The sequence below is a fragment of the Hippoglossus hippoglossus genome, chromosome 9 (genome assembly GCF_009819705.1).
Source record: "Hippoglossus hippoglossus isolate fHipHip1 chromosome 9, fHipHip1.pri, whole genome shotgun sequence".
NCBI lineage: Eukaryota > Metazoa > Chordata > Actinopteri > Pleuronectiformes > Pleuronectidae > Hippoglossus > Hippoglossus hippoglossus.
The window spans coordinates 15,082,275-15,094,492 of record NC_047159.1 but is presented as its reverse complement, the minus strand read 5'-3'; the positions used below and the strand labels follow the sequence as shown (position 1 = coordinate 15,094,492).

General features: G+C 44.1%; 1 protein-coding gene across 5 annotated transcripts in view; it reads right to left on the bottom strand.

Annotated features, from left to right (window-relative positions):
* Window positions 1-12,218, bottom strand: part of rtkn (rhotekin) — a 64,618-nt gene that overhangs the window by 28,089 nt on the left and 24,311 nt on the right. Inside the window, exon 1 of one of the 5 annotated variants that reach the window (XM_034595171.1) lies at window positions 2,609-3,117. The exons of 3 other annotated variants lie outside the window; for them this stretch is intronic. In XM_034595171.1, coding sequence (XP_034451062.1) covers window positions 2,609-2,629 — 21 coding nt within the window. In that variant the 5' untranslated portion in view covers window positions 2,630-3,117. Of the gene's footprint in view, window positions 1-2,608; window positions 3,118-12,218 lie in introns of those variants that run through there. One more of the 5 variants, XM_034595174.1, reaches the window with a different exon arrangement.

Genomic DNA, 12,218 nt, shown 5'->3' with positions numbered 1-12,218 from the left:
CCTGGGAAAAAGCAATGGACAACAGCAGCAGAGAATGTCCTCTACTGCAGACACACGGCAGCACAGAGCGTGGTAGAAGAAGACAAAAAAATCAACACACCCCACACGTGACTGCAGGGATGATGGAAGGATGAGGAAGGAGGAGAGACAGACAGATACAAGCAGAGGTGACACTCCAGATACCTATCTTGAAAGAGAGACAGAAAGCTCGGTGGACAGACAGGGGCTTGACTGCAGAAAGCTCCTCTGCAGTAAGTGGTTATTGATTGAAAGACAAGGGCCAAAGGCTTCCATGGCCAGTGAACTGACACGGGATGCTGATTGTAGTTTTTTTCCCTCCTTGCATAATTTCAAACTCAATGAAAAGCATGAGCAGAAATGCATTTAACAGCAAACAGGATTTGCTTAGTGCACACTACAGCCAATAGAAACACATCACTGGGTAAAAAGTGCAGCTTCGCGTTTTGAGGAGGCTGTGGAGACACTGAAGAGGACCTCTGGAACATCAGAGACCTTTTCACTACTAATGATCAGAGATGGCTGTGGTTGTAACAGTAGAAGGGACAAAACGAATACACACCACCATGAGCTTTCAACGCACTGCGCACACACACACACACACACACACACACACACACACACACATACACAGAGACTCACACACACATAGACACACAGGCTGTATTCCAGGAATGGAAAGATCACATCTGCCATGTCTCTTGTCTCTGACTGATGCTGATGCAGGTGACCTTTGAAATCAACATGAGGCCAAAATCTAAACTATATAGCTCTCGTACGTCAGGAAGCAGCCTGTTATTAACTAAAGTGAAGCCAATCAACAGACAGAGATGCAGCCATGTTTGGTTCATCTGAGCATGGATTGAGTTTCAGTGGCAAGTTAAAATAAAATAGTTGATTATAGGAAGTATAGGTCTGTCGTTGAAATGTCCGCACACTCAAAGACACCAGGATGACTGCCTGTCACACACACTTAGGTTCTATGGCCACCGCTCTCGAGGGGACAGCATGTTGAGGAAAACCTTTTTTGGTGGCTGTCCTTTCTTTTTAGTATTTCTCTGAGGTTTGGAGAGTGTGTGTGTGTGTGTGTGTGTGTGTGTGTGTGTGTGTGTGTGTGTGTGTGTTTAAATGGAAATCATGGTGAACTTCTTCCTTAAATAGAAACAGGACTTCATAACAGACATGTCTCTGCTGTGTGGACTGGCGTCCACAGAGCGCCGACATTGTTCTGCCAAAACCATGTCGTTTTAAGATGTTTGGAGAAAAAAAAAGGATTTCCAAAAAAGCGTAATATTCTCACATTGAAACACGAATGCTTCCCCAGAATTCAATCTAAATACGGCTTTTTCTGTGCACCCAACTCAAGGCGTTAAGGAAAGATTTATTCACGAGAGAGGGGAAAGGTTGATGACTGGGAGATGTGAGTCATTATTGCAGTAATCTCCCTGGGTTGTCACATTGTCCCTCACTCTGAGAGGCTGGAGGACATGTCACGGTGCTGTCGGGCAACATAGAGATTGATAGTTACAACTAATGTCACCATTTACTCCAGGAAGAGCAACGAGTTACTTAAGGTGACAGAGGAACAAAATCATTAGATGCTGTTCATCAATTTATTATGTCCACAGGAAATTGAATCAATGTTTTAATGTAACGACATCTGTCCCCTGGCGTAAAGAGGCATGTCTGATTGTTGTAGGACGAAATTATCGCAGTGTAATTTTCATATATTACAATATCCATCAATGTATTGCTTTTACATTTTTCAAGCACAGTGAGGAGGTATTACACGTGACTGATCAGATTGGCAAAAATATTTTGCTGTTTATCTAGTTTCTCATAAAGAAGAATGTAAAATCTTCACTCAGCAGCAAAATCTGTTTTTAAACTTAAAAGAAATAATGTAGCATTTATCATATATATATGGACTAATATGAGCATTTTTATCTTAATAACATTTTAGGGTATATCGTCTAGCCCTAAAATGTTAGTGGTACTCCATTTTAAAATCTTGCAATTTATAATAAAATGTAATTATTAGAAAAAGACTAACTTGGAGAAGGTAACTTAAAGATAACACAAAACATTTGCCAGCCCTCTTTAATTCGGCATATACCTTAGACAGAAATGTCACCACTACCCCCCTGGTGAATCCATCTTTTAAAAGTGGTCCATCTATTATTAGCTCAGCCTTCCTCCACTTAGAAACGTGGTGAAGAACAGCGTGAACCAACTCTAAAAGTTGGAATTTCATTTATCAAATCCGCTGGTTGAAATGAGCTACGCGCCGAATTCATCATCATATCTTTTAGATTCAAAATACACGTGGATTGGGTTTTGACAGGTAGACAGACGTCCGAGACAAAGAAGGCAACTTTAAAACATCAGGGTTTTCAGTGGGAACGTCGCGTGTCCTCGCGTGTAAACAGGAGGACATCAGCTGAGATGTCCCCAGAGCCGCTGCTGCTCTGCGGCTCACTGTGGGATCAGCGTACGTGACGAGTTAAGCCCAAAGTGTGACGTGACATTCTCCCCATTTCATCTCAAACTTCAAATCATTCGGTAACAAACAGAAAAAGTGCGACCTCACCCTTTGATTTGAGCTGTTCATCCTGGAGCAGCACACCGCGCGTCACAACTCTCCAAAACTGGCAGCACGGGCGCTTTTACGCAACAACAGCCAGGGTCCGTCCAACGTCGCGCACACCTCGCGTAATGGTAACACCTTAACTCAGATTTTCCATGAGCAAGACGTGATTTTTTTATGAGCAAGACGTGAGGAAATATCCAGTGGAAACCCCGACACTGCTGCTGCTGCCGGCTGTAACCTCTGAAGTTGTCAAGGGTCCGCGCACACAACGCAAACAGCACTCTTGGCAATTTGGGAAGGACAGCGGTCATGTGTTTGAGCCACACTCTGTGTTGTCTTCATCGTCATCCGCCTCATCTTCATCACTGACGTCGTCGGTGTCCGAGCAGCTCCTGCATGAGCTCCAGTCCGGACGCACGCACGCACGCACGCACAGTCGCACACCACCACCGCCGCCAGCACAAGGAGGGATAAAGACTGATGGACCAACCGAGAGCCAATTCTGTGGAGGCGGGTGCGTGGGATTGTGTGTGTGTGTGTGTGTGTGTGTGTCAGTGTGTGTTTGTGTCAGTGTGTGTGTGTGTGTGTGTGTGTCAGTGTGTGTGTGTGTGTGTGTGTGTGTGTGTGTGTGTGTGTGTGTGTCAGTGTGTCCATAATCTCTAGCAGAGGGGAGTGAATTGACATTTAAGACACATGAAGCTCAAAGCATGTGCCCACAGACCCTCCAGGGCTTCCCGTGCGGGGACGTTGGCAGCAATGTCTTTGGAGCAGTGTCATCGTTCACCAGATATAAATATAACCGAGGTGATGTTAGTCAGAGACATGCATGTGACAGACTTGTATTTCGGTGTTTCCTTTCACATGCAGGGGGGTTCGTTACGAAAAATAGAAATACAAAATGTGCATAAAGTCTCAGCAATTTGGGAGAAAGTGACATAAGAAGGATTTGGCAGCCCTGAGTTTGGCCACAGTTTGAGGCACGTTGCATGAGTGTGAGTGAAATCCACTGTGGCCGCCCTGCACAGTGTCTACGCCGCCCACAGTGGGTAAAAGAAACACAGTTTCTTTTTTTGGAAGTTATGACTCAACTGTTTACACAAGACACCGGTCAACATGCCGATTGCATAGCGGCACATCAGCTACAGGCTTGTCCTCGCTTGCTCCAAAGCACGACTATTACGAAATAAGCAGCTACAATATTTGTCAAATTGTTCATACATTAAATTCACGGGCAGTCTCAAAATGCCCTTTGGTGTTTCATTACTGTGATCAATTTGCAGGACCCAAAACAATCACAGAAAAACCTCCACTGCTAATAATGCTATTTCGTATTTCAGGTGAGATATACTATTAAACATTCTCCAATACAATTATGTCATTATATTATGAAGATTTTTCACTAATACAAAAAAGAAGCCTTAAGCATTACAATACAGTTACTATGCTACCAACATAAGTCAAATTCCTCCCACAACACATAGGCGTATTATGATAATTTAGTGGAAATGTCAATTACATAACCATAAACGACACTTACAGTGTGCACAAATAACATTTGCCATTAGTCTGCACTTGTTGCACATATAATTCTACTGATAGAGCAATTTATCATCCCCAGTAACATAAAACAAAGTCTCCCTCTGCCTTCCCTCTGTCTGTGCTCTGCTTATTGCCTGGCCCAAATGAGCACACTATAGGAAGTTGCTGTGCAGCGGAGCGTGTCCCCTTGTCGGCTCGGTGATGTATGAGAGTGATTTGTGGGCAGGTGGAAACGGAAAACACAGATGAGTCCGGCTGGAATTAAGTGTGGGAAAAAAAATAAGGGGTTAGGGTGAATATGACCGATAGTTTGGCTGCAGGAAACTGGAAAACTAATAATGGAGCGACCAGGAAATATTTTTGCAAAACATGAGGTGCCTCGAACAATGTTCCCATTTTGGTTGTTTTACAGAGCTAAAAAAGATACAATCTCAACACTTGTTTTGTTGTGTGTTGTTTGTGGAGGAAGTGCAATGAGACGTGCAGTTCAGAGATGCAGCAGATGACGTGTGGGAGGATCAGGATGGAGGAGGAGAGAGTTGGTCTGTGGGCAGCCTCAGCTCAAAGCAACACAGCAACAAAGTGCAGCCTCTGAATGGTGCAATAATACATCTGTAGAAGTGGCTATGTGAATAAATGTCTCTTTAGGACAACAGAGGAGGGGCTACTTTGTCATGAAATTCACTTAATGGCGAGAGCAGAGGCCAGAAAAGCATCAAACATGAATGATAACAAGAATTAAGGCTGGGCGATATATAACGATAAAGAGAATTATCGCAAAATAACCTTGACTCAATAGAAATATAAGACATGGTCGATACAACGTCGATAGAACTCATTCCATCCATGTTTTGACAGGCAACACTAACAGCCAATGATAATGAGAATAGCGCCACGCCGAACCAATCATGTGGCTGGAATAGAGTTACAGCCACGTCAGGTTAGGTTGACGCCCACAGCACAGAGCATTGGAGCAGCAGCCAGTAGCAGCACACGTGCAGAAAATGTTAACGAAATCTTGAGCGACAGCGTTACCGAAGACGACACCTCAACAGACGCAGCCCGAGGCTCAAAAGACGAGAACAATGTCGAAGTGTCGGAGGAATTCTGTAGTGTGGAGATATTTGGGCTATTTAGAGTCCAACAAGAAGTAGAAATGACAGAAATGGTGATTTGATTCAAACCAGCCCTAACAAGAATGTAAACAAACCCCCCGCTGTTTTTTGAAATGATCCAAATCTCTTTCCCCCCGATCTCTGTGTGAGTAGACGTGTCCAACCAAAACAAGATGAGCCTTGATAACTCAGGACTTAGAGCTGTAAATATCCAACCGTTAATCAGATTAAGGTTTCATCAGCAAGTAGCTGCACCAGGGAGCCGGCCAGCGAGAAGTGCTGTCAGAGACACATTTACACTCACAGTTCACAGTCGGGGGTTCGCACGGCACAGATACAAAGATGCATCCGCAAAGAGGTGGATTAAACTCTCCGTGTACACCTGGTAAATGAGAATGTTTAGTTGACCGAAGAACAGCACATCTGCTGAATCTGGATATTAGGTAGGCCTAAAGACTGGTGACGCACACAGTCTGCTTCAGTTTTCCCCATGCTGCATGACTCAGGGAGGACCAGCTGAATGAGCCATGGCATCATTCTAGTGTCATTACACTGCAGTTCACAGGATGAGAGGACATTCCTCCAGGCAGACTGTCACCTCTCCCTCTGAGGTTCAAGCATTTCCTATTGACTCACTGACAACAGTGCGTCTCGCGAACACGTGCTTCTCTTCCTCTCTGCTGCTGCTGCTGCTATTGTACATCCTCAAAATCCCTTCCTTCCTACTATTCACACTGTAGCATTGTGTCTCTCTACCTCCTATTTCTGCTCAGTCTGTTATCTATTTATTAGATATTTGAAGCTGGATAAGAATGAAATCACAAATCCAATTATTGCCTCGAGGAGTAGCTGCGCAGTGAATAAGCTCACAAAGGTTTACACTTTGGTTTTGTGCAGATTTGAATCCGGTGGCTGTTGAGGGACTGACCTGTGTTTCTGTTTCACATATTCTAGACCTTTTCTCAGCCCCGTGTTTTAAGAAAGGCCTCGGGGCATGTTCACATAAACTGACCCGAAGGAGCCACTGATGCATATGGATAAGCTTCAGTAACTTTATGACAAGGTGCTGAGAGGAAGAGCTCAAGTGCAAGGGACTGACATCTTTCTATTCTTGTTATTTTTACACTGACGTGTCTTTTTAATAGACAATGGTTGCAGTTATTTGGTGCAGTATATAGATTACACTACATTATAAGCATACAAGAGCTGCTATGGTTGAGTTAAATTTATTTTAATAAAACTCTCTCTTCAGCTGTGGCTCAGGGTCAGAGAGGGTCGTCCGCTAACCAGAATGTCAATGGTTCGATCCCACGTGCCTCCGGTCCATATTCCGAAGTGTCCTTGGGCAGTATACTGAACCCTAAATTATCCCTATTGGCTGTGCCGACAGTGTATGAATAGTGTGTGAGGAATTTGTGAATGAATGAGTGAATGTGACTTGTACTGTTAAGCACTTTAAGTGGTCAATGAGACTGGAAAGGTCCGATCTAAATAGAGTCCATTTACCATTAACTTTGGGAAACCCACTATTATAACACATAAACTACAATCCTTGTTTGTTGATTGTGCAGCCATACTATATAACAATATCTACTGCCTCCCTTTATCCAACATTTTTTGTATTTTTGTATTTCATATGACTACAATGCCCTTTGTTTTCACATGTGACGTGGGAGGAGGAAAAAAAAATCATTAGCCCCCTATTGGTCATATGAGGGTATGGGAGCCTCAGCACAAACACACACACACACCCCTTTTCTCTATGCTCATTGCTGAGCTGCACCTCGTGTCTCAGACACCGTGTCCATGTCGTTAGGTGCCTGTCATGGAGCAGGCACAAGAGTCATGTAGAGACTTGTGTTCTTCCCAGCGTCAGGCAGCCTGAGGGGCTGCACAACAGGTCACGGACATGACTGTTCTCTAACCTCAAGTATGCTGGGAGCGGACTCGAGCCTGACACCAAACAGTGATGATATCAACATCACGTAAATGAGTTAGTCAGGCTTGTTATAATGTAACATCAGTCGTTCCCCTCTCATAGCAGTGGTAGCTTACATACTAAGTAGACCACGGAATTTAACCAGCCTGTAAATCTAAATAAAACTGTGTGTGTTTGTGCGTGTTGAGTGTGTACCACTCCATTATCTCTATATTTCATATCAACATTAGCAAAATGAGAAATCTCACCATGAGACAAGCTGCATCGCTAATGTAAACTCTACCTTGGAATTTTGAAAGTTAAATCAACAGTGATCATATTCATAGATATATATATACACTGACTGTCAGTCTCAGCGGCTCTAACAGTGACAGCTGCGGTTTCCAACTGTGCGGACATGAGCCGTGTGTGTGTTTTTGCATGGGCCTAAAATAGGGCCTCAAGAAACTTGCATTTGCAGTTTCATAACAGCCAACAGTGACACACTGACCAATGACACAGTGTTTCAGAGGGGGACCAATAGAGCTCAACCCCTTGGTCCTGGAAGTAAAAATCCCATTTTCTGAATAGAGATTTTGATGACCCTGAATATTTTAACCATCCAAGGCAGATTTTCCACAAGCTTCAAGATTGTGAAACAATCTCATATGCTCCTCTAGAAGCCACAAGTCTGTATGATATCAACTGCGTTTTAAGAATAACATTTTTTATTCGTAATGTCAAGGAGAAATACTACACTACCCACAATGCTCAGGGGTAATAGTGATGGCTGTGATTGGTGGATCTCGCTGCTTCCATGGAGATGTTCACAACAACCGCAAAAGTAATCATGTTAACTACCGGATTGTTCAGAGTTACATTCCGTTAACCACAGAGCAGCTATGATCATCATAACATACTGCAGTTAGAGATGAGGAAACGAGTCCAAAAAGGGGAAAATCACTACAACAAGGTGAAAATCAAGAAGAAGTTATTGGAAAGGGACCATTTGCAATATTTATGGGATGCGTAGTTCCTTCACTCTTAAAAAAAAATTATGAACAAGGTCTTGTACCTTTTCCAATTATTGCTCTGAATCAAATGTTTTATGGTCACGAGTCATCTCGTAGCTGGTCGGCCTGGTTTATTGTGAGAATTTCCTGAGACGTTAACGAGAAAATAAATGGAAAATTAACCTCCGGAACCTGAGCCATTCTAAAAGTGTGCGGTCACTGCTCTATAGGAATCCCTGTCCAGGTTCTTAGTCCGCCCCATTGAAGATGAGGTGGATTAACCTTTTCATCTCCTAATGATAACAGGATTAGAAACACATACACTGCCACCTGGACACCCTTCCACTCTGATGAGGCTCTCGGTTAATAGCTTTGCTAATGGAGGAGGTGAAGCAGGACATGGAGGGTAACAGAGTCAAATGTGTATGTGTGCTAATGTTAGTGTCAAATTTATCCAACTTTCAGTGTTTTTTAAATCTCACTCTTCTACCCAGAGAAACACACGCATCTTCCCCTAAACATGACCCTGAGCTTTTGACCCTCGAGCCCTAAACATGACATCATCCAGCTCGAGCTGTTTGTTCCACTGATCTCATCATGGTGAGACAGAGAGGCTGCTTTTTTGAGGACAGGGCTGTTGTTTTGGGGGTTGGAACAGCTCAGCCATGCCTCTCAACACCTCATACCACAACAAGAGGCCCCTTTCAGAAACCTTAGGCCTCAGATCTACCCCAGCCGTAAGCCCCGGCTCCTGCTTGACCTGCCTCCAAACCCTGGAATTCCCCCGTGACAGTTCGCCTTTGGCATGTAGATATTCCTTAACAGCAAAGTCATCCATCTTCTCAAGGCCAGGCCTCCACCAACAGAGGTCTCGTCTTGCCTTTCTGTGCTTTTGTTAGAGGCTGTGAGGCCATCTGCTTGGCTTGCTCTCATGCTTTAAGTTTAATCCAACATTTTCAACATGTGATGTTGCTGGGTCTCTTACAGAGGCCCGGGAAATTAGACATGGAGACAAAGACAAAACAACATCATTACATCATATATGAGAAAGAGGAGGGATCCTGTCTTGTCCTTGATGAAAGCAGAATCTCAGATGGTCAGAAGGCAGCCCTCCAAACGCTGACAGAGTCGTTCCTCCTGCCAAACACACACACCCGCCAGTGACACACACACACACGTGCACGCATGAACTCGGCGGCCAAGGATCCCGCAGTGTGCAGTGATTCAATTAGACACTTTGGCTTGCTGCTTAACTGCACAATGAACACACAGTCATGTTGCACCAAAGGACACAAACTTTGAGGTTACAGTTGTGCTGGTGGAGCTATTGATGCGACCAGAGGAACAAGCACTGGGGACTGGATTGTTTTAATGGTTGCAATTAGAGCCCGACTGCTATGGATTTCCAGGGGCCGATGCCAATACTGATATTATTGAGTAAAACATTTTGGGGATTGATACATCACTTGATAAAAGAAACAAAAAGAAAGTAAAATGTAAACGTTAATTCAGATCTTTTCTGCGTGGTTTATTCTGGAAAAGAAAAGTTTTCATTTACGCACTTAAAGGCAAACATGGATGCCGATATAATATAGATCCCTGCTTATATTGCAGAAATCACCACCTTTGTAGTCGACCTTGTTGCCCATTCGCGTCGATAAACTTTGAACTAAATTATTTGATAAATCACTACAGTCTCAGCTGCTGTCAGAAGAAATACTTTGAAATGAATATATCAGCAAAATTCTGGCCAATGTCTATATTCACCGATATGACTCCTATATCAGCTGATGATATAGGAATACTGATAAGTCAGTCGCCCTCTTGTTGCAATTGTTTTTTGAAAGCTTCTGCTTCGCCCTACGCCTCTCTGTCTTCCACCTACTTTGTTGCATGGCGTTTTTCTTTGCGTGCGTGCAGCGATGGTTAGCAAGATCAGAGATCAGACAGATGGAGATAAACATACACAAATAGACTGAATTTATTCATGTACACATAAAATGCCCCCCACATACAGTAAATAAGCCTCATCAAAGATCAATAAAGTTGCAGCGTCAACCATAAACCTGCCCACAATCATGTGCACTGTGCAGAGTGTATCTCACAAGCTGGAACGTGCACAAATAGATCACACAGACATGAGCCCTAAATTGCATCCATATGGAAAAACGCAAAGGCAACATCTACAGGCTCAATTAAACACGTTACCAAATGATCTTTTAAACGCAATGTGTGTTTTAAAAAAACTGCCATCTGATTAAAAAGCCTGCACCAGCAGCTGCATCTCCAGGACACGTTCAGATGTTTTACAAAAGGAATACAACATTTTAATATCTCCCCCTTGAAAACAGCGACTCGTGAGCTGCAGACATGCTACATTAAAACCTTGCTTTACATCCAATCTGTGCCGATTTGAATAAGGCCCGCAGTTAATTCAAATAGCTTAAATGGTTCCAATTTTCTTTGCAGCTACAAAAAAAGATTAGCTTTGAACAGTAAAAAAAAAAAGTGTCTTTGTGCATCTGCAGGTGAAAGCAGAAAGTGTGGAGGAGGATTAAAGAAAGGTGACGCTGAAGGGTGAGATAAATGTGTGTGGAAATTAGGGCCGAAAGGTGAGATAAAGGCAGAGTGGAATTATCGAATAGTTTCAGGCAGAGATAGTGTGAAGAGGGAAGTGATTGACATCGGGAAGGTGTTGGGAGTCGGGGCTGACGTTCCAACAACAGCACCTCTCGGTTTGTCTCTGTGTTTTTCTCCTTCTCGCTCTCCTGGCTCGCGCCTGCTGTTTTTTGAAGGAAGCTGGCTCAGGCCGCCGCATCTAACTGGTTCCTGCTCACACAGAGTGCCCATTCAGACCTGCGCCGCTCCTCCTAGCTGCTGTATGGGGGCGATGGGTGGTGTGAGGCCTGAGGTATACGGACGGGGAGTATGCAGCGCCGGAGGGGGGTGGGTGGGTGAGGCGTTGGGTGAAGAGGTGAAGCGGGGGAAAGCCAGATGGTTTGGACTGTGGTTAGCAGACTCAATGTTGGCTGGGAGAGGGATGGCTGAGGCTCAGGAAGCTCGATGTGTGGTTCCAAGAAGGAGAGGAGGGTTTAGTAGGCAGCGCTGGGTGTGTGTGAGGTGATACAAAGCCTCCTTTTTCCTCTACTTTACACACACCGTGTTTGATTTTGGCATACGGCGCTGGAAAGCCTGGAACCTACTGTAGCTATTCGTGGTGCTGATGCCAAAGACACGCTAACAAAAACACACACTGTAAACGGACTAAAACCCATGTACATAATAGCTACAAGTAAATAAACCTGGGTATTTACATTAACTACTTAAGGATTTCACGCTACTGTAGGACACCCCTCCGTCTAATTCAAAACAAATGAGAAAAGGCTATTTGCATTCAGCATGAAAATCTGGGTGATAAACCTAATGTCTCTCTCGCACGATTCCATGGCTTACAGTATTGGCTTGTTACACGTGCACTCACTATTTACTCACACACACTGTCAGAGGTACACAGACACACACAGAGAGGAGCTCAGCAGGGAGCGTTGTGCGATGAAGTGGTTCGTTGTGGAGGAATGTGCGTTGGCTCGGACACGGCTGTGTATCCTGTGTCACAGGAGAGCGAGAGCTGTTAGCTTTAGCACACCTTCCAATGCGGCGGGCAGGTCTGGTGTAACTTAGGCTACTTAAACAACCTCACAGCTGAACTAACACACTCCTGCAGAGGCACATACACACATTTTAACCGCTGACTTACTGGTTTTTCATGGAGGGATCTATCGATAATGACTCTGATGCTGAAAGGATTCATTTATCGCAAGGATGGAAGAAATGGGCAATAATGAAGAATGATTAAATTGATGGTGAGAATGATAAATGAAGAAGATGATGGAAAAAGGCAAGAACAGGAAAAGTAGGATTAAAACATCCATAGATCCATCTAGACTGCTTATCCTTTCAGGGTCTGGAGCCAATCCCAGCAGACATTGAGAGATAGGTGGGGTACAGCCACCACAGGGTTGACA